Raw genomic sequence first — 24,275 nt, 5'->3', positions numbered from 1 at the left:
GGCAGCATGAAAATAGCAAAGAAAAACAAAAAGTTACTGTCATGGACCAAATATACAGAGCATTTTTTTATTTTCTAATTTTTTTTGTTGGACGCACAATTCCTTAGTGGTTTGCACTTCCGCCTCACTTCAAGAAGGTCATGGGTTCAAGCCGTGGGGTGGACACTTGGGTCCTTTCTGTGTGGCGTTTGCATGTTCTCTCCGTGCTGCATGGGTTTTCTCCGGGTACTCCAGCTTCCTCCCACTATCCAAAAACATGGGTGTTAGGTTGAGTGGAGTCTCTAAATTGCCATTGAGAGTGGTTGTCTGTCTGTGTGTGTATTGCCCTGCGATGAACTGGTGCCTTGTCCAGGGTGTACCCCCACCTAGCGCCCAGTGTGAGCCAGAGATAGGCACTGGCAGACCCCCGCGACCCTGAAAAATAGGAACACGTGGGTCTGAAAATGGATGTATGGATGTCAATTGTTACCTTGCATTTTTAGAAATTAAAAGTCGGCACTATTCTTTAACATTACTCTAAAACACCTTTAAATGCTTTCAAATACCTTTGTCATTACAAAAAAATAAATGACCTCACTTAAAATAAAACTTGAATCATTGAATCCTTGTACTTAGTTCCTGTCACATCATTTCTTTCTGTGTCACAGCTATTGTTTATGTCAAAGAAATATTCTTTCATACTCTGATATAGGGCTAGGCAATATACACAAAAACTCATATCTTGATATTTTTTTTTAAAATGGCGATAGACAATATAAATCTTGATCATTTTAATGACCAGAAAGATAATTCTGAGTTTAATTTGCTGATGCAAAATACCACACAGGCACATTTATTAACAAACAGTTAGTATTGTTGAGCAATTAAGGATACCTTGATCTGGGATGTCAGGCTTCTATGTTGTAAAAAAGACATTTTTGGTCATAAATGTTCAATGTTAAATATACACAGGTGGCCATATTGGATTTTCAATTTAAAGCCTATTTTAGTGTAAAATGGGCTTCATATTTAGAATCCCTGAAGTCCAGAACCTTAGAAATGTGTTTTTAATTTTAATCCTGTGACTTTTCGTCAGCTAGTCAGAGAAAAACTTTTTTTGGGGGTGGTCACCATTTTCAATATCAATATGGCGACCCCGTTGAGAATTGGCTTAGGCTCACGCCAGATTTGAATTCAGCAGGTCAAAAACTGCAAGTAGGCCAAATGTGATAAATTTCCACAATTCTTCTCCTAACAGACCAGACTTCTATAAGAGACAGCACGTGTGAGTGAGTTCTGTAGTGTGGATGTTTAGGGAAAGGTCTGGGTTATGATGCACTTAGAAATCCATCTAAATGTGCTTTGTATGCTATTCTGAGAGGTAGTGAAAACAGCGACTTGTGAAACAAGTATTTTAATACAAAAAAAGCTGTGAAAAATATACATATTGATATAGGAGATATTGTATTTTTCCATATCACGAAAATGGAAAACTTGATACATCTTGAACCAGCTCTACTCGGATAATGTGATATAATCTATTCTGTGTGTGTACTGTAGATCTGTTGTCAGTTTCTCATCGTCTCTATTCCTCTCCCTGTTTGCTTACAGTGGATGGTTGTATCGACTGGTCTGTGGATCTGAAGGAGTACCATGTTCTGGCTGGCGAACCTGTTCGAGTCAAATGTGCCTTGTTCTACAGCTACATCCGAACCAACTACACTATGGCATCCAACGCCAAGTTACGCCTCATCTGGTACAAGAACAAAGGAGATGCAGAGGTCAGTTAACCTAACTTTGCCCACTGATGTTCATTTTGCGGCTTATTTGGATATTCCATCTTATGGGTCCCAAAACAGATAAAGAAATAATATTTATGTGGTATGATTTATCAACTTAACTGTATATACCACACAACAAAATAAATGTTTAACCTTTCACCAGAAGATCCTCTGATACAAGCAATACGCTTGTAATCAAATGATAACTCTGTTATTCTGTTTCCTGCTCTACTATTGCATTGCCTGGATTGTCTTGAATGAGTCTGCTGCTTTAAATGTGTAGTTGCTCAATATACAGCACTGCTGCACGACCTTCATAAAAAACATGAGAAAAGCACAACATGAAGTAGTTCAGTGTTTGGTACAAAATCAGGGGGTGTGCTTTATACTTTTCTGTGATACAAGGGTTAGAAATCAATAGCGCTGTTATTCCTTACAGTGTGGCATATTCCACTGTTAAAGTAATCAATATTAACACTCAAACATTTGCAATATTTTCCAGTTTATTACTTTTGTAATAAATGAGAAAACAGCGAATCTGTGGGCAGAAGTCCATGGTAATAATTTGAGATGGAGAGAGTAGAAGTACAACAATAAAAAATGTTCATTCCATGACATTTGTGGAAAGGGGACACCGTTATACCAAAAAACTCACATAAATGATAACCAAAAATGAACTAAAGGTGCTTAAACTTCTAATCAAGGGTTAGACATTAACCAAAAACTCAATTGGTTAATTGTGTTTTTCAACGTTAGGGTTTGCTACCCGATCTTACATGTTCAGTTGACAAACTACCATAAGTTTGAAAGACAAACACACACGTGGGCAAGACACAAGGTTACCCATGAGTAGCATGATTTCAGTGTGCGTGAACTGACGATCAGCGTATGCAGCCAACCACTAGCCGATTACACCAGCGAGAGACGAGAAGGAGGAGCCAAAAGACAAAATGTCTGCTAAGTTGGCATCATGTTCGTGTGGGGGTGTGCCCCGCTGTGCCTGGGGAGTGGGAGGTGCCGCCATGCTCACACCAGACAGGCCTCCTACATGGACCGGGTCTCAAATATTGTTAGGCAGGTGTGCAAAACTATAACGGTGCACTTGGGACCCCAGTACATAACGCTGCTAACGACAGAGAGTGACGTCCATTCACTTGTGCAGGTTTTGTGTGGATGGAATTTTTTTTTTTAAACGATGATGTGTGGACGTAACTTGTTTATAAAATGGAGGAGGGTGGATATACGTTTATAAAAAAATACCCAGCTACGTGTGGACAAGGCCTAACACTGTGTCTGTTTAAAATAAACATTAAGTCACTATGATAAAAAAGACATAATGAGCACCATTGATCTAATCCAGATAACTATGACTATCTGGCAAAAAGGATATTTGGTGTGCGGCGGAGGTTTGCACTCCCTGAATGCTCTTGTTCTTAATGTATTTTCTTTAACAGGAACCCATCATCTTTTCGGGTCACAGACTGAGTAAAGAAGACGATTCCATCTGGTTCAGATCAGCAGAAATGGAAGACAACGGATTCTACACATGTGTACTAAGGTAACAAGACACTAATCAATATGAGGTGTTCAAAGCTGGTCCTGGAGGGCCTCCAGCTCAGCTGGCTCATTTATCCCTGCTCCAACACACCTGAATCTGGTCAAATGTGCAGAAAGCATGAAAATAAGCTTCTCCTTGCAATTTGTTATGCTTGAATAGGTAAAAATCAACTGCTGATTGTATGGCCTTACAGGACCTTGGTTTGGACACCTCTGATGTGTTCATGAATAATCATTTATATTAATCTTCCTAACCTTCTTTATTTGATTTCTTTGAAAAAGTACAGTGTTAAAGGGAACATGTATGAAAACCAAAAAAATCCCCCAGTGCAAGGTCCATACCATAGTTGCCCTGAACTTAGAGCCTTACCAAATAATCACTATCAGCTTAATGTTTCTAGTTTTTAATAAAGCAGTGTAAAGAAAGCCTTTACCTGAAATCATATTTTAATGAAAGAAAAATACCCACTAAATCACTGTATAATCCATTTCCCGCAAGTGCAACTCGTAGTGTTTCAGACTTCAGAATGAAATTATTCAGCCCTGATAATGAGTTTTTGCTATGCGTTAAAGGTAAAAAAATAAAAATGCATTACAGAACACAAAAACAACACCATCAGCAGTGTGCGGTAGAATAATAAAACTATAATGTTGTTTAAATAAGGTAACAGACATACAGTATATTGTACAGCTCAGCTGATTACTTTGGTCCAGCTGTTATCTACAGGGACTTGTGAAGGTTCCTTTGCTAGTTCAGTGTTGAATAACCCTCAGGCTGCTCAGAGGAGCTCAGTGACTTCTTTCAAGTTTGTCTTCAATCGTATCTTAAGCCGAGACATTTCATGAAGTCTTTTGTGGTTCAGATGGTTGGACTACTGAAAACATGTTATGAATATTCCCTAAATACAATGTCTTTTCTCAGATAGGAGCTGGGTTAAAGGTCAAACAAATCTTGATTTTTACATTTCACTACTTTTCCCAAAACATGCACTTTTGATTAAAGTACTGTTTGTTTGTTTTTTCATTTTATTTTTTTAAATATTCTAACCTAACTGACCTGCAGCAGTGCTCACATATTTGGCTTTGTAATTTTGGTTTCTGCACTTGGGAGAAACCCAGGAATAGATTTCTGACTCGGAGTGTTTGTTCTATGCCCAGGTGGTCTATTTACATTTTCATGAGCATAAGGCTGCATAGCTACTATGTTTAAAGAATGTGGAGTTTTCTTCTAGAAAAGAAACCTCTCTGCTCCCATAGTCTGTACAAGGTGAATTCTTCCGATTTAATGATAGATTTTTTAATTTATTGCACATTTATTACTTTGTCACATTACTGAGAGAGATCTCAGGGTGCCGAACAACCCTGTTAACTTAAATAGTTTTCTGTTTACTTGAATTCCAGGAAGATTATTTTTGTCTTGTTTTTTAATAATATGTTATGGTTTCATTTATTCAGACTACTGTTCCTCAGGAAATCTACTTTGATCTCCTGACATGTTTCAGCTGACAACTCCCAGTCTTCTTCAGAGGTGTCTGCTGACCTCTTTGATGTTTCCTTGACTTTCACACTTAATTCCAGCAAGATTTTGTTTTTCTTCTTTTTGAATATTACTTGTACAGTGTCCGTAGGAAGTATATATTGCTATAAAAAAGTGGGAGGTTCAGTCGCTTTTTCATGGATGGACAAATCAGGTTTTGTTTGAAGGTGGGACGTCAGGGACATTTAGGTTTGTTGTGAAATGTGCAGAGTGATAATTATTGCGTTTTCATATATTTTGGCTTTTAGCAAGGACACTGTAGGGAGATGAACCTCATCTATTCCAGTTTGTTGTCCTCGCAGATCAGGATCTCCTCAGACCGGAACAGGCTCGGTCCGGATTAGTTTAGTGTCATTAATCCACAACAGTCAGTTAGAAGCACACGTAATTTGTATAGCATTTATGAAATAATGTATTAACGGTATCATTACAGTCCAAACAGCAGTGGCAGTTCACGGAGCCTCACAAAAGTTCTAGAAGTGAGCAGTTGACTGTCGCAGCCCAATATAGTTAGAGCAGAGTAGACAGTTTGTGATGCACTTTTGAACAGTAAGACATTTAAATAATCATATTGGATATTATCAGTAGCATATGACGGTGTATTGGATTTGTGTGCATATGATGGTGTGCTGTATAAATATTGTAAATCACTGCATTTATTGATGACAAATTACCTAAAATCCCAGTTATGTCACTCGGAATCAATGGATTCGAGATGGAACTATTTGAGTCTATTTTGAACTTTCGTTGTCGCTACTCTCTCTCTGGGACCAATGTTATAACTGATGACATCATCACTGTAGAGCTAGACTAATTACATCATCACTAAGTCCGTGGACTCAGGAGGTGGGGCGTGGGGGTGGGGCGTCCAAACAAATTCGACATTGTGCACTCTTGAACCAAGCAGCAGCCATGTTGAAACTCTCATGTCAGTCTGTCCTTGATCCGCAGAGATATTTTTTTTTTTTTTTTTTGAGGAACACACACACAGACACAAAGACAGACATTCATTGCTTTTATAGAGACGATAGAGAGATGTTAAGGTTTAATTTATTCAGACAACTTTTTTTCTTGTTCTTTTTGTGGATTTCCTAAGGAACTGTTGTCTGAATAAACAAAACCTTAACATGCTATGTGTATTTGAATGCTCATTTCCACTTATGTATTGGTTGTGCTGCTATAGATCCCAAATAGTCCATATACCATATAGTAGTGCAGTGCTTCCAAATCTTTATTGCCCCATGCACTCCTTAGTCTTTATTTCTTATCGCAAGTACCCCTTAGCTCATGTTATACATCATTTATCTGTATCTGCAGGCACATCTAAACTCTTTCCTGTGTCTTGTCCAACATTTCCCTTGAATTTAGGCTTTTTTCATTCATTTATTTCTGATGTTTTCCTCATTTTAGAAATTGAGCTTCACCTTTTGTTTTATTTTAAACAGTTGTGCCACAAATTGTTATTGATGGATGAGGAAAAACTCTGTGTACATGTAAAAAAAAATCAATAATGTGAAAAAATAAACTGACAAATGTTTCTGTGTACCTCCTGAGAGGTGTTTAAGTACCTCTAGAGGTACACGCACCCCAGTTTGGGAACCACTGTTGTAGTGGGTATGGTGAGATCCTACTTTAGAAATCCACACTATTTATTTCTGCGTTTTGCACATTTGCGACAAAGCTATCACCTTATTTTTATAGATCGCAGTTGGTCAGCCATACACCTAAAGAAAAAGAACAGAAGCTCTTCTGTGTTTTACCATAAGACTTCACATTTCGCATGTTTTTTTTTTTGTTTTTTTTCTTGTCTGCACATGCTGTCAAAGGTCAACACCACAGGAAGTGCAATCATTATAAGACAGCAATGCATATTTTGTTATTGCAATAAAATACATTGATTTATTTTATTGCTTAATTGTGACCATCACCAGCCCTCCCTAAGGAAGGGTAAGAAATCTTTTATTATAGGGAGGATATAAAAAGGGAGAGCAGTGTTACACCTAAGTGGAGGGGGAGGGGGAAGGGGAGAGGAAAGGGAGCAGGGAGGAGAGACTCAAGGCAGGAAATAGAAAAGGTGGGGAAGAATAGACTGTTCTTCGTATACCAGCATAAGTGCAAAAAAAAAAAAAAAAAAAAACGCTACTGCAAGCCCAGGAACTGCCCTGGGCCCGCAGATGCAGCCAGGCCAGCAGAAAGAGCGGAGGCCAGGGAGCCCCAGGCAACCCCCCCGCGGCCGAGCAACCCCCCAGATGCCCCCAAGATCCCAGGCCGAGAGGCAGCCACCGCCCCCCACACACACATCCGAGGAAGCCCCAAGCAGCCGAGCACCCGCATCCCCCCACCGACCCCAACCCAAGGCCCCCTTCCAGCAGTCCCACCCCCCCCACACCCACACCCAAGCACCCAACCCCCCAAGGGAGGGCCACAGATAGCCCCCCGTCCCGAGACCCCACAGAGAGCCAAGGCCCCCCTCAGCAGACGTTCCAGAGCCGAACTGGCAGCCTGCTGGCGCCCCCGGTTGCCCAGAGCCAATCAGGTCCGACCCCAGGCCAGAAGGACCGAAACGTAGATCAGCACCGAACAGCGCCCCATGATGACAACCACGCCCATAGTCACCGATGGGCACCAAGGGGATGCTGCAAGCCCGCCCCCCCCCCGCCCAGCGCACATACCAAGCACCCCAGAGCGTGCCAGATCGCCTCACATTTCTCATGTTAAACCTTCCTTCATTGACTGCATTTCATACCTTCACCACTTTTGTTTTTCATTATTTTTTATCCATTTCCTTTCTTCTTTTCTTTGTAGCTTCCTCCTACACCTTAACTGCTTCTTCCCTGATCATGTTCTTCCTAACGCCACCGATTCCCTCATTCTCATCCTCCGCTGTCCTCCCACCTCGCTTTACTGCCAGGGGTTGACACCTATCCTCCCTAATAGGCTGTCTCTCTCTCTCTCTCTCTCTCTCTCTCACTGTTGTCCCCTCGCTCTCTCAGCATGACATCCTAATTAGGGCCCAGTGTCTATCATTGTCTCAGGGTCTCCCATTAACACACACACTTATCCTGGTGGGAAGCCACCAATAGAAGGTTTTTTATCATGAACATTGTAAACCATAAGGACTTTGAATGTATTTATGGGTGCTCTCTCTCTCTCTCTCTATTCATTTGTTGTCTATAAATGAGAGCTGTAGCATACTGCCTGCAGTGGCGGATGCTTTAAGACTACAAGGGAACCTCAGCTTCCCCTAAAATCAGTGGTCAAATACGTAGTGTTGTGTGTACATTTCATTGACTAAATATATGACAGAACACATGTATGTTTAGTTCAGAATCAGCTTCTTATAACAGGAAACTGACAGTGACAGCGTGACGTTCTTCATTCTTTACCGCAGCGTCACAGTGTTAATAAACAGTGGTGAAGTTCAGCTTCAATTGACTTCAATGGGAGAGGATTTAGGGGTTGATCCACTGCAGTCAAACTAGACGCTCATTGGATAAATGCTCGGTTATGACGCACTTAGTCCCGCCCATCGGACGCCTGGCTTCACAGGAGGTCTATGGAGCAGTGGGCTGGATCTGTCTGTTCCGGACGCTGGAATAATGGATGATGATTGGATGATCTGTCTCAGGCTAATTCAATTTTGATTGACAGCGAAATGAGCCAATCAGAGAGTATGACGTTGTAAGCACTCAGGCGGGTTTTTCAAATGTTTCAGTCCGTTGCTCTGTGTTGACACGGAGACTTTGCTGATCCTCTCATAGCGAATTAACTTCTGACAAACCTAGTGTCTGTTTTTGGTGTTTGTGGAGACTGTTACTGCTTGTGTTGTGAGACTTTTGACCAAACACTCACACTCCAGCGCGCAGCAGCTACGCGCGTGCGTGTGCGATAATCTACAAATAGTTGTTGACAACAAAATGTGAATTCTACTAGAATTCACATTTAAATAAACAGATACATTTTCTGAAGTAGGCAGAAAATCAGCTTCCCCTGCATGAAAGACCAGCAGCCGCCACTGACTGCCTGAATATATGCTGTCCAATGTTTTAAAGCGACATGGCGATGGTGCGCATAGGAAGTCATAAAAATGTACATCTTCCTCGGATTACTTTCAAATAGGCATAACTCATGTCATTGGCACAAAATGTGTGTAAACCTACATAAATGTGTTTCTAAGAGCCCTTTGATACTTCATTTATCTCCACTTTCTGCCAACGTTTTAGAGTAAATCTTGTTTCTCCAGGGTGTCAACTTGCCAGAAACCATTGTAATGTTTCTCCTTGATACTGAGCCCACTCGTACATTTTGCAAATGGTTATAAATGGCTTGCCATGGAAAAAGTAATCAGCCTCATTTTTCTAAAAATCACAAATGACATTTATGCTTAAAAATGCCAAATGTACAATTTGAGATCTGTTCAATATATAACGTGTTTTGTATGAAGTCTTTAAGCAAAAGACGTACAGTACGAAGCACTACACATACTGGACTAAGGCTTCAGATATTCCTGGTATCCTCTTGATGTCATGTCCCAATTCAGGGACCACTGACTCAAGTGCTCCTACTACCACATGTACCACAAGGACGTCTTCTTGTGTTTGTCAACTACCACCAGCCAGCCCAGAGCTAAAGATATTCATCAGATTATGGGAGTTTTATTGTGTTGGCCAGCCTCTCAATCAATAACCGTATAGGAAACGCTGATCAATAAGGATGTAGATATGTCATTGGTCCTGAAAAGTATCATTTTGGCTGTCTTAGCTTAGTTGAGATGAAAAAGTGGCACTTGTTAAGCTTTGGATCCATTTTAAGGAAATGACATCTTGAAGCCAAAAACACTAAAGAAAAAACTTGAATAAGCATTTCCCTCATGGACAGGGACTTGAATATGTTTGCTGTAAAACTCAACCATTTTGATCATGAGGCTCGGGTTTAATTTTGAGCAAAGTTTGTGAGCAACAGGAGTGGCTATTATTATTTTCTCAAAAACATCATAATCAGGCAACATGAGTGTTTTAAAAAGACATATGTTCATTTAAACTTTGAATCAACTAAATGTTAGTAATAATAATAATAATAATGCATTGGATTTTATATAGCGCGTTGTCATAGACACTCAAAACGCTTTACAGAATTAAGGCATTATTCTTTCACTCTACACTTAGTGGTGGTAAGCTACTATTGTAGCCACAGCTGCCCTGGGGAAGACTGACGGAAACGAGGCTGCCATAGTGAACCATCAGCCCCACTGACCACCACCAACACTCACTCACTCACTCACTACATTCATACTAGGCAATGTGGGTGAAGTGCCTTGCCCAAGGACACAATGACAGATACTGTCCCCCACTGTGGCACCTGGAATTCTCAGCCAACTACTAACCAGGCCCAGACCTGCTTAGCTTCCGAGATCTAACGAGATTAGGCAATGACAGGCTGGTAAAAGGTTGTATGTTGACGTCTCAATTATGAGATAGTGGCTTTTTTTTTTTAATACTGTATATCATGTGATATGGATTAATTAATGAAGAACTTCAGAAGTTACTAAGTCTGGTTCAGCATCTCGAAGTGTGACAACTATAGTGTAACGATTCGTTTTAACGATTCGTTTCAACAACGATTGGATTTGTACCACGATTCCTTGTTGCTGATTCCAGCCAAGGATGTTATTGATTAATTTAAAATGATTTGATCCGAAACGATTTAGTGATTTGGTATCGATCCAGTAACTTTATAGCCAAAATAAAAATGTAACCAGTGTGATTGTGAAATAAATACCTGGATACTGGATAGTGCAGGTGAAGTTTCCTAAATTTCTGTTGTTTTTTTCTAAGAAAATCGTTAAGAAATGTATAACGGACATAAACAAGTAAACAACATTTAATGGCAGATGTATTCACATTTTAATTGAATAAAGTCCAACCAACACTTCAGTTTAAATGAACAGGATGTTAACCTTTTTGTTTGAACATGATGGCGATGCCGGAGGCTGCTGCAGACCTGACGTTACCTTGTGCTGCTGCTATAGCAGGAATGCTGCCAGAGGACGCTCAACATTGTGTGAAATCTCATGGCACATTAGTAGGTAGTCGGAGTGATTTGTCATGTTGCCGTGGTATTTTAATTGACCTTTACATATCCTATAAAGAGCGAGCGTCTCCTTTAGAATATCTCCGTCCATACAAAAGCCAAAGGGTTTCCACATGTTGGACTTGATTATTTCAACTTCTCCACAATACTCTTCATGTCAGACAGCCAGCGGGGGTCTTTATCATCAAAAGCACTTTAAAAACATGTCTGCTCTACTTAAATCCAATGCGTTATTTCCTTGTATCGATACAATCAACAGATTTTAAAACAATGTTAGATCGATATGTGTCATTCAGAAGGACAATTTGCCGAGCAGGGATCAATGTAGTTGGATCAAAGGAACGTAAATCAGTTCATTAACGTATTGGAGGAATTGTTACACCCTGAGTGACAACTGATCAGAAGATTTGATAAAAGCACCTGAAATTCTGATGCCACAGGAATCAATATCTTCCAGAATAATAAATGAGACGTTTTTCATCACAATCTACAAATAATGATTAGGTATTAAATATCTATTGAAATGACAATGAGAAAAGCAGTTTGAGGCATTTTTTGGCTTTGTGGCACCTGCTCACTCTCATCGTGCCTTTAACTTTTAATGTCGGTTACGTCCTCCGATTGTCAGATTTAGATGTATTTACAGCTTTCTCTCTCTCCATTTCCACAAGCCTCGTGTTTTTCAGCAATAACAGGTGTTTGTGAGGAAAAGTCTCTGACTTCTTCACTAAACCATATGTCTTTGATACAGTGGGTCATTTTTTTTTTTTTTAAACTTATAAAACAACCTATTCTATTCCTGTGTTAAAACTTTTTCCACTGTGTGGTTATATAAATAGGAAGTTGGAAATAAAGCGGAAAAATCTAATCACTGTAATAGTCTCAGTTGAGTGTAGCATGTGCTGTCAGGAAAGGGTTTCCGAAAGTAACCCAATGAAGTTCGGCCAAAACAGCATAGAATGCTGTTATTTTCTCAGTTTTAGATTTCATAAATGTAGCTATACTTCAGCCTGATAATTTATACAGATGCCTTTGTGGAAAATACATTAAGTTCCAAACCTTTTTAAGTTTATACATGAGATATTTACTGTATGCAAGGGAACCGCAGCCACATTTATTAACAAAAATAAATTTGCGGGGGTTAATGTAACTTGAAACTTTTACTTTGAGTTCAATTTATTGAGCTACTTTTTACTTTGTACTTGAGTATTTTATGTATGGCGTGGAAAATGCATTAAATCACCTGAAAAGTAAAAAATACATGTTTATCAACTTTAAAAGTTCTGAGCTGTATCTTAGCTGTTCTCATTAAGTTCAAAATAACGGATCTTAAATTACTTTTGTTGTCTTTGAAAACACCCCATACATGCATTGAGGAAAGAAAGTGATTCTCGTTGGGAAGAAAACAGTGTCACGAGAGGGTGAAGTCAAGTTGAAAGTAGTTGAATTGAGGGCTAGGAAAAGAGGGTAAATAGCCAGTGCAAAAACAGAAGGAAGCTGATGGGAGAAGATAGAATTATAGAGTCAGTGGAAAATGGTGGTGAGGTGGAGGAATGAAGGGAGGGGAAAAGAAAAGCAAAAATCCATTTTCTCTGCAGGTATAAGGACCTGGGAGGGCAGAGAGTGCATTCAGTGACTGCTCAGGACCCTAATAATACACACTGTGACACACACTCACGCACACAAACACACACGCATGCACACACAGACACAAATCCACTTGTAGATGTCATTTAGATAGAAATAGATACACACAGTATGAGGGCTTAGTTTACTTTTCAGGTAGGGGTGCTTGAAGAAATTGTGAGTGTGAGAAAAATAAAGTCAGTTGCAGATAGACACACACACCTTTATTCGGCTTTACTTCATTTAATGACAACTAAGTGGCTCAGTGATAACATTCCCTGTTCATCTGGTGCAGGGGTCACCAACACTATTGGACCAAACGAGGTGCCCTGAAGAGCTCTAGTCACCAGTGAGCGCCATCTAAAATATGATTTACTTCCCAGGATTCAAACTCACAAAGTTAAATATATAGGAGATATGTAGTTAGTACTTAGTGGAGTTAAATACTGCTGTACATGATAAGGTTTTAGTATTAAATTACATCTTTAAATGTTTGTTTTCACTGAAACATTGTGACAAATCTATTTAAGTGTTGCAGACTTGGTGTATGGTCAGTGGTGTGTTATATATATGTATAAATATAAAACACAAGTCGATTTTTGTAGAATATGACATAACCGTTACATTTTACAAATGTTACATGTTATATGATTAGTTAAAAGTTAGTAGCTAGTCAAAGAGGAAAATTATAATTTTTCTATGAAATGTAATAAAAATTAAACAATTGCATAAATTCGGAGAAATAAAGTGCATTTCCAACCTTTTGAAGTTACTGCTGTAGTTTTCTTTCCAGCGACTGCTAAGGGTGCCAGACAGCAGAAAAAAGCTCAGAGGTGACCGAGCTTTTGCAGTTGCGGGTCCGAAGCTGTGGAACGCACTTCCACTTAATATCATAGGCTCCATCTCTGCCTGTTTTTAAATATCTTTTAAAAACACATCTTTTGACTTTGGCGTATGGTTTTTAAACTGCATTGATTATATGTACACTGTTATTTTATATTTTGTTTTGTTTTATTGTTTGTCTTTTGGTATATGCACTTTTGTCACTTTGTACAGCACTTTGGCCCCCTGTTCCATGGTTTTTAAAGTGCTTTATAAATATAGTTGGATTGGATTTCTTATTATCTTACACTCTAATTAAAGTGAAACTGTGAAAATGTAGTATTTAAGAAGTGCTTTTCTAACTGGTAGTCCTTCGGACTATTCAGTACCTGTGAAGAAGCTCACAGTTTCAGAAATGTTGGTGACCCCTGATCTAGTGTAAGGTTTAAGTCACATTTGGGGCAAGAAACATTACATGTCAATAGGTTACATACAGCAATGACTTTTGGACAAAGTGCAGCTAATTTTCTGTGTTTCTTACTCTTTAGCTACATTATTGTCATTGTTAATGCTCCGCTTATGAGAGACAAGTTTCACACTCTCAAGATACCAATCAGAACCAAAATACCAAGACAGATAAATACACAGTTGAAGTTCACATTCACACTCATATTAAAATTAGAAGCGTGACTTTTTAAAGCACATTCTTGGAGTCCAGGAGGAAAACTAATCAGGAAAGATGCACACAGACAGTCAAGGTTCAAACCAAGAGTGTATTAGCTTCAAGGATGCTAAAAGTTAGCCATGTTTGTGGCGCAAAATCCCCGCTCTGGGGGAGTAAGCAAACATTAGTGGTTAGTATCCAAATGCAAATTAGGACCGCTTAATTTTGCTTTACAAAACTATATTTCTGTTCTTAATTCCTGCCCCAGGAAATTGCAAATAATTTTTCAAATAAGTGGAGAGGAAAAAAATGGTTAATGCCAATTAATTGTCCCATTCCGACACCCCTTCAATCCGAGGACAACTTTGGAATGTGATATCTTTTTTTTTTTTTTTTTTTTTTTTTTTGCTCATTCAGGGTCAAAACATACTGGTTTTATTTAGTTGGAATGCGTTGTATTATTTTTATATCTGTACTGTCCTTAATACTATAGTAAGGGCCTAAAAATTATGTTGAAACTTACCGTTTTAAACAGGTCAATGAAGCTTTTGTCTGCTGTACTTTTAAATCTCTTTAGCTATGTTCCTATTACAGTTTTTCTCAAAATGAAAGCAATATTTCTAAAGTTTTAACAAAGTGTAATTTCGCTTTGAACATGTTTGCTTTGAAGGTTGTTTTGGGCAGTAGCTTCGTAACTCCCGTGAACTCTCATCCCGCGAGACTTCGCTGCAGAAAGATGGATCATAACACTTTGTATTCCTTTATTGTTTCACGTCTAATGTGGCAGCAATAATTTTGAAGTATAATGCTAAGAAATGTCTTGGTCTCCTCTTCTGTCTACACGTACCACGCAATGTTTTGTCTGAGAGACGTGGTCATGTGACTAGGTACGTCACGTTCTGTGACGCGTAATTGCTAAAGAGTGTTTCCATAGCGCTTTTGCGACACATTTCTACATTAAAACATCTGAGATACCTTTTGCTCATTTCCAGGGGTAATGGAAACGCAGTTGTTGACTCAACTCCCTAAACAGATCATCACTACCATGAAACTAAATGTTACGATGGTTGTTAATTCCGGACACTAAAACGTCACAATTTGTGTAGTTGAAATGGGCTGTACAAAGAAGTTAGTCTAAATCCTAAAAGCAAATCAGAATGTGTCATTTGGAACAGCCATTGACACATTAATTACTGTAACTGTTTTTTTTTCCCTTTCTATGACAAAGAAAACCCATTGTTTTCATTTTCCATACCGAGTTTACCCAGCACACGGTAGCTTGTGCGGGTGCATGGTGGGTTTCCAATGCCATCACATCCACACACCCATTCACTCCGAAAGCTGTTTTAGACTAAATCTATTGATTAATCCAAACCATGTCACAATCTAAGTATTTTTGGCAGATTTTCAGTTGACATACAAATGGTTTTTCCTTGACAAAATCTTCTTGGTGTCTTGATAACTGCTTGTATGGTTAATGGGTAGATGGCAACACAAAGCAAATGGCCATTTGTCTGCTCTATTTTCTCCATCATTAGCCCATCTCCCCTGTCATCAGGCAATTACATGCCAGTAACAATTACCACTGAAGACAAATAAGAGACCCAAACTCCATTTCCTTATTTTTTTTCCTTTGTTACATCAACACCTCCATCTGTTGTATGTTCGTATCTATTCCTCTGAGATGTTTTCAAGTAAGCTGGACCAGCTGGCTTTATTTGCTTTTGAGGATAAGGCCAACCCTCTGAATTGTCACATGGATGATATTTCCACATAGTTGTCACAAGGGTGTTTTCAGACGGCAGATGTTTAACCTTTTAATTCATCATATTACTTGACACCAAAAAGAAAATCAAGGCAGCAAGTAGGAAGTGAAAGCTAGCGGAGAGAAAAGACAATGCTATGGAGAACAGAATAGTAGCGCGGGAAGTGAGAACTGTCATTTGAAGTTCCTTTGGCAGTCCTCTGTGGACTTGGCAGTCATTGAGTAGGCCCTAGTCTCCTGCCAATGTGGGCCAACATGTGCCCATGCATGCCAACTTGAGCCAATGCCTGCTGGACCTGGCCAGCACTTTGAAAACAGGAAGAGAAACGAGGCCTGTGTGTGAACTTTGACGATCAGAGAGTTTTAAGGTGCTCTGAAATACAATCGGACTCAATAAAGATATAACAGAAAAAGTAAAAAAAAAAAGTGGATAAATAGGGGCGGTATGAAAAGCGAGCATGCTGTGTATCAGAGTGGAGTGGTGTTAAAAATAAGTCTTTGTGGTGCAAAGGTGGTAATTTTATCTTCAGTGTCTTCCTGAAGTCTCCTTTAGAAAGACACTGATTTGCATAGTCACACATTAAAGTAATCTGAGCTGACAGTCCTTGCATGAAGTGGGCAACAGTCATCCTATAAAGATCAAATTGCTAGGTTTCCACTGCACTTAATAAGTGTAGGTAAAGAATCTGTGTGTAGAATGTGCAACTAAATCAAAAAACTCTATCCCACCATCAATTCATATATATATATATATATATATATATTAGTTTAATTATTATTAATATTTGGAACTATATGTGTAACATTTCTTAACACTCTCTCGTTATCTACAGATTTAGAATAAATCCAGCAGGAACTATATGTAAGACGGTTAACCCTACCTTTATCCATGAAAACATTATTTTAGTCATAGTATTTTTCTACCTATCTTAAGTATAAATTAATTCTATCAACAGCAATTCTACCATTATCTGGATCTGATAGTTATAATGATCTGAATACTGTACTTCTCTACTGCAGGTCATTTGTCAATAGCTACAGTATCAGTATGTCAGTTATAAGTCCATTATACTAGTGTTTTATACACTTCATTTGTTTTAGCAATGACTACGTACCTGCCTGGTGCAAGAAGTCAAGAAAGACTATTAAGATTTGCATACAAATCTTAATAGCAGATAGCAAACAAAAGTCATGACAGTTGTTGGTGCAGAATTGTTTGTGCTTGTCCATTTTGGAGAAACCACATGTCTGTGTGCTAAACCAAAGGACATACATTAAAAACTTCACATTTTACCATTTGAGGATCTGTGTTTTGAAACGTCTTTCTAGTCATTTCCAGCATTGGTCTTTGTGTCATTGTGAAACAGAATTCACCAAGCGTTGTTCCATCACTAACAGTGAATTTGAGTTTGATTAGCCACAGCTCAGAATCTGATGCCTTTATTGTGATTGTACAATGGTACAACAGAATTATTTGGCGTGTGCACAGCTAAAAAGAGAACCAACAGAAGAAGAACATAAAAAAGTAACTCTAATTAAGGTAAGATGGTATGTGTGGTAGGAGTTATTTGCAGGTAGCAGCATAGTAAATTATGAATAGATATTGCAGAAATATAAAATAAATATTTGCATAGTATGAAATATAAATATTGCAGAAATATGAAATTTTAAATATTGCATAGTATGAAATGTAAAACTATAGCAGAAATATCAAATATACATTTTGCACAGTATAAAGTAAACTAAAGCAGAAATATAAATGTATAAATACTGCACAGTATGAAGTAAACTATAGCAGAAATATAAAAATATCAATTTTGCACAGTAAGAAACTGTATGCGCACGTGCGTGTGGTAAGGGTGGGACGGTCAACACAAGGTGGGACAGTCAATGCAAGTCCAGGTTCTTACTTCCACCATCTGACTTTTGTGTGAGTTTTTAGCCAGGCAAAACACAATCTAATTCAAATGTAAATATGATGTTGATTTGTTATATTGATAGAAATACAAATGAAGGAACACAACTTGACTGCCTTATAGCAGTGTTGACTGCTATGTATAGGTTAATAAGCTGAACATACCAATTTGAACTGGTATGTCTGTACAATACTAATCAAGGGCATAACTTTGAATCAAAATCATAAAAAAAACTTGAAAAGAAATTAAGTTTATAAACTTCTTTCTGAAGCAGGCCCGCGGGGTGCAATTCACAAAAACACACAAACCCACGCAATGGGGTCACCTTGTCCAGGCCAGTCCAAACACTGCCTCTGCCTTTCTCTGTTAAATACACACAAGCATTAATACTTTGGTCCCACACCAACTCCAAACACTGCACAGCTTCTCCCGTATTCACTCACTTATGTATACGCTGCGTCAACTTCAAAGTTAAACATTGTCTTGTACCTTGTTGAATATTTGAGCAGGATCCAAAAATACTAGAAGCTGTGTTCATGTTCTTCTAGCAAGGAGCAAACGTCTGCCTTTGTTCATCATGTGCATTAAATTAAATAGGTCTACAATTTTGATTCTAGTTATCACACGAGAATTGAAGTGTGAAATAGAAGCTTGAACATTGCAGTGCCTATACTGGACTTTAAGATAAGGATGAGGAATGTATAAATATACAGGTGTTCAATGGGTAAACTTGAGATAAGTGCAATATACTGTATAAGCAGCACATTAACAGGTTGCAGATTTAGTGTTTTGGGAAATGACTCAGATCATCTTGGACTTGGCCTGAGAATTTGTTTTGTTTTGTGGTTTCACTCATGCTGGTTTGTGTTTGTCCCACTTTCATTCTGCGCTCCTCGTGTCCTCACCTTTTGCATCGGTTTTCTTTCATCCTTAGCCAACAGTGGTCAGAAGTCGCTGGTGTTTATTCTGAGTTGATGTTCTTAGTTTGTTAATCCACCAAACTTGCCATATTTGAACCTATTTTCATCACTTTTTCTTGCCATGTTTTAGCTCCTTTTAATGCGTTTTTGCTACATTACTCCCACTTCTGCCACTTCTCCATCAAATTTCTATGCCTTTCAAGACATTTTCCGCACTTTGCGTATGTTGCACGTTGCATATGTTGATCCGTCATTGTCACTTTCAATCTCTTTTCACCCTTTTTTAGCCAATTTAACCACATTCATGATTTGTCATGCCCATTATTTGCCAGTTTAAACTAATTGTTCCAATATTGACACTTTCAACCTTTTTTTTACCACTTTTTCTGTCCGTTTTTGGCCACTCTAATTTGCAACTTTTAACCAATTTTTCAACCCATTTCATTTCTGATTAAAACAAGGATTTACATCATTAAGACGACTATATAGTATGGCAAAAAATAATAATTAACTTCCTGGATAACAGATTCATAAAACAATAGAACAAAGGAGCATAATTTTGCTGATTTTATGGATGGGCCCCAAAAATCTCTCCTCCTTTATTCCCTCTTATAAATGGCCCTGTTCTTCAATGTTCATGCCTGTGTTCAACCACCTTCAGGTACAGTGGGGTCCCCGGTTTCTGGCACCTTTATTTTGAGAGTCGCGGGCTGAAAAGGTTTAGAACCACTGCTGTAGACATTAGCTGGGTGATGTTGTCTTAATGTGGACGCTTGCATCCTTTACTTAAAGCTTCTCATAATATCTATCACATCACTAAGCTCATCACCAATAGACTTAGTGTGACTAGTAAAAAGCTTTCCCTTATATCTAGTGCTTTTTATTTATCACAGCACTTTGCTCTCACACCATTTGTAATGATACCCTAGTGCACACACAGTACCAAGCATCTGACACAAGGACACAATATATCTTGATGTAATAACAGTCCAGGCTTTAAAAGCATATTGAAACTGTTTTGGTAAAATCCAAACACCCAATTTTATATCTATCCCAAAATTGATGGATGGGATTTCATGGTATGGCTGTTAATTTGTCAAGAATGTAGATCACCATTTTACACTGAATGTCACGCAGTACTACACTTACGCCTGATATATGGTTCTGCGTAAAATCCCCCACCGTAAACGCACATTGGTGTAGACCCCCTCCTACATACCCATACGTGCGCCTCCCAAAAATCCAAACTACCAGTCGAGGCGACGCCTTGACTTGACGTGTAGTCAGCTCGGGCTGTGATTGGTCAGCTCAAAATCTCATTTCCGCTATTTGTTTTTCCGGTCTTTTGTGCCCGGACACCGTCATTTTTAAACTCCTTAGCGAAATGGGACTGGTGTCAACAATAGAGCAGATAGATTTAAACGAGTGTTTGATGGAGGAGGTTAGAAAGATGATCATCTTTACAATGCTTCCTCTGCCCACCGGACCCGACGGCAACACCACAAACCTCTCCGGTGCACTTCAGCGGCTCCAGGGTCAAGTGAAAAAGAGGAAGAGGCACGACCCAGTGGTGGATTTCAAGATAACGGACCTGGAGGATTTACATAAAAAAATCTACTTTTGGAATGATGAATGTGCTCGTTTTTCTCAAACAATTGGGGACCTGTTGAGGAAATACCCCCAGGCCAGAGAGACGAAATGATCAGAGACAATAGGCCGTAGTTTAAAGTGAAGTTGTAAATATGTAAATAAAGTGCATGTGTTTGTGTTTTTAAACAGTTGTGTCGATGTTTATTTCCTACATAATACACAATTGCAGGAGCTGAAAGTGATAAAGGCTCACATGGAGCACTATAAAAATATAGCAGTGTACTTTATTATAGAGCTAATCATGTACCAAAATGTGTGCTTTTATGCTTTTTAGTTTAGTTTCCAAGCTCTCACAGCGTTTCAATTTTAAATTATTTTTATTTTGAACATTATTATTATTATTATCATACATCAATTTTATAAAGTGCTTTTCTGGGTACTCAAAGTCGCTTCATGAACACAGAGTGTATATACCACAAAGAGAAAATTAAAACTCAAAGCACAGAATAAATAGTTATGAATATTTGATCGTACCCCCTGTAATATCTAGGACTACTACTACTTAGAGAAATAATTCATTGATATATATATTATTTTCACAAATCATGTATTCCGCTATACGTGAATCTGTCCAAACATACATTTTGTTTTTTTTATTTATTTTTTCTTTTTTTCTTTTTAACACATATGTTTTGAGTAGATACATTGTATGTATTTATGGAATGCAGTGATTCAGTGAATAGTGGCTCAGTGTGGTGCAAATATCCTGATGAACATATGGTATTGCTCGTTTTTTAAGTCAAATTAATGCTTCTAATCTTGTTTTGTAGTTTTTTCCCCCCAAGTGTATGCATATGCTATTTAATTAGCACTGACAAAGTAATAAATAAAAAAAAAATCATTGAATTTATTAGAAGACAATACACCATTATTGATCCCCAGGGGGGAAATCCACATATTGCAGCAACATTTGTTCAATTCAACTATACAAGTACTCATGACAACATAAACAAGATGCCTGACGTACTTTACCCATCAGCAGCTCTGTGCTTGCGTGAGAGCGATTACTATTGCAACAACACATCATCAGTAGGGTAAAACTAACCTGTCTCACGACGGTCTAAACCCAGCTCACGTTCCCTATTGCGTGCGTGCGTGCACGTTTAACTAGCAGCTATAACTCAGCAGCTGAACACAAAGAAAACAGTACTAAACAATTGTTCTTCAATTATTCAGTGTGCCTTGGCACACCACCACTCATCGGGTCATTACGAACTGCCAGTGCAGCTCAGCTGGAACAAGCCCTTGTCATCCGTGCAGGGTCCACAGATTGGACGAGGTTGGAGTCACTGACCACAACTTGTCTCCACTCGCCATGCTGCACCGACCCTGAACTGTCTGCGTTCACAAAATGTGGTGGGATGTATCTTCTCTCTGAGGTGCTGGTCTCATCTGTGTTGGTGAGGTAGTTGTATAGAATCACACAGGCTTTTACTACGTCCACCGCTTTCTCAGGCAAGAACTCTATTGGTCTCCCAAAAACTCTCCCCCACCCAGCCATGATGCCGAACGTGTTCTCTATCACCCGTCTGGCCCTGGAATGGCTGTAGTTGTAGACCTGCTTGTCCATGCTCAGGCCGACTCCTGTTTAGGAAAACACAATATTATGAGATGAGATGAGAGGTCCTTTTTTCTTCCCACAAGGGGAAATTTGCATAGTTTAAGGAGCAAAAAAACATGAACATATATATACAGTACAAGGTCATGTACACAGTACAGATAGAAATCTATGAAAACTATTAAAACTATAAAAAACAGAATGTTTACATATACACACTAAACTAGTTGACTAATCAATGACCACATGAATGTACCACAGATCTTACAGACAATTTTGAAGCCATATCACAATGTGTTGGAAACAAACAAATGACATCCCATGTTACAATGCCAGTTTAACATTATAACTTGAGCAAAAACACCTTCTTACAAGATATTTTTACCATAGCACAACCTGAAAATGTGGTATAACATGGAATTATTGTTTTCTTGTGGTAATATGTCCAAGATACAATAGTTATATATCCTTACAGTGTTAAAGTGTGACGTTTAAACTGTTGATAATTTGTCATGTTGCAGTATGATAAAAAAGTTGGGTTGGGTTTTTTTTTTTTTACCTGCTGTGGCATCCACATACAGATACTGAGATGCTGTTACATACCTGGTAAGGGACGCATCATGTTGTAGTACAACGACAACATGAGGGATCTGAGCTCCAGTCCCTGGAAGTCTTTTTTCACAATAATAGCATTTGCTGCTCAACATCGACGAGCTTCAACTGCAAAAGCGACTGCATCTGGGGCGCCATTACCAGAAGATAAACAATGACATATTATGGCTCTCAGGAGAAACACACAGCCACAACCCCCTAGCGGCAGGGCGGCCAATCGCAAAGCGAGGCGTTCCCTCCATGCAGAAGTTAATGGTCCAACCTCCGCGTCACGTAGACGGTCCTGGCGCTGAACCATATATTAGGCTTTACACCAACACAATGTTATCCATGCTAGCCCAATGACATCCTCTGGGCTTAATAAGGTATTATTTTACTGTCACATTCATCCTTAAGGCTTTGCCACTAATGAGTGATGATAATAGTAGCCTGAGGATGACTAACAGAAGTTCAATCCATTATTGCTGCATTCCAAAGTCTCGATTTCAGAGCTGATGTATGTATTACTTACTATATAGATACAAATGTTTAAACATAATATAGTGATTTATTATCTCAACTGTCACCTGTCCATCGCTGTTCATCAGTAGTGACATGTATTGATTTGGGTTGAGGTTTACTGACCTTACAAAGAAAGCTATTGTAGCATTCAGTTGGAATGCAGCATAGATCTGCCCTATTAATGCAGTGTCCCGACGCTGAAATGGATGAACTTTAACTCTTACTGCAATTCCACAAAACACATGCTCTCCAGTAAGAATTGATCCTAATCATGGTCAGGAAATGGAGCCCAGGCTGAGTTTATTGTACTTTTGTATAATGTTTTGTTAAATGTCTCCAAATGTAAATGTCTCTAAAATTAACAGTATGCACAGCTCTTTGAAATATGTTTTTTTTTAATTTTTTTTTTTTATTGAAAGCCAAAACATTTTAACAAAAAAAAAAAAAACTGCAAAATTAGACATGAAACCAGACTTAAGCTTAGTTGTTGTTTTTTTTGTTTTTTGTTTTGTTTTTTTGGGGGGGGGTTTGTGGAAAAAACACAAAAACTGAAAGATAAATATTTGTAGTTAAAGTTAAGCATGGCTCAAATAAATGAAACACATACTGTATGTATACGCCCAAAGGCATGGTGGTCCCTGGAGTGGTGGTAAAATCTAACACACTTTGTGACTTCAAGCTGCAGTATGTAAGCGTATTTTGTGTCATTTGGTCAAAAATCCATAATAACCTTTCAGCTTATTGGTATTCAAAGTGTTGTGAGAGGACACTGGACATCTACGCCTTCTCTTGGCTCTGACCTTCAGAATAAGATCAAAAGGTAAAACGAAGCATACTTTAACTTGGCTGAGTACTTTTCTAACTTGAATATGAGCTTCTATCATCAGGACAGACTGGTGATGGTAATGTCAACTACTATATTATGATGTATGTGATAATGATTTGGAGAAATATCAGGAATCTGGGAATTCTGCTTGACAATATTCATATTAATAACGTTGTGCTTTTACATTGAAAGTTGTGGCCACACAAGATTAGGTTTAATTCATTATATAATTTTTATATAACGCTTTTTTGGGAACTCAAAGTCGCTTCACAGAATTAAGGCATTATTCTTTCACGCTACACTTAGTGGTGGTAAGCTACTATTGTAGCCACAGCTGCCCTGACGCAGACTGACAGAAGCGAGGCTGCCACAGTGCGCCATCAGCCCCTCCGACCACCACCAACACTCACTCACACACTATATTCATACTAGGCAATGTGGGTGAAGTGCCTTGCCCAAAGACACAATGAC

General features: G+C 38.7%; 1 protein-coding gene across 3 annotated transcripts in view; it reads left to right on the top strand.

Moving 5' to 3' along the window:
* Window positions 1–24,275, top strand: part of il1rapl2 (interleukin 1 receptor accessory protein-like 2) — a 367,898-nt gene that overhangs the window by 221,202 nt on the left and 122,421 nt on the right. For all 3 annotated transcript variants that reach the window (XM_028459966.1, XM_028459965.1, XM_028459968.1), the window contains 2 exons: window positions 1,591–1,760; window positions 3,215–3,318. In XM_028459966.1, the coding sequence (XP_028315767.1) occupies window positions 1,591–1,760; window positions 3,215–3,318 (274 nt within the window). The remainder of the gene's footprint in view (window positions 1–1,590; window positions 1,761–3,214; window positions 3,319–24,275) is intronic.

Source organism: Gouania willdenowi, chromosome 10 (assembly GCF_900634775.1).
Source record: "Gouania willdenowi chromosome 10, fGouWil2.1, whole genome shotgun sequence".
NCBI lineage: Eukaryota > Metazoa > Chordata > Actinopteri > Blenniiformes > Gobiesocidae > Gouania > Gouania willdenowi.
The sequence above is the reverse complement of the archived record's forward strand: the minus strand, read 5'-3'. Positions and strand labels throughout refer to the sequence as shown.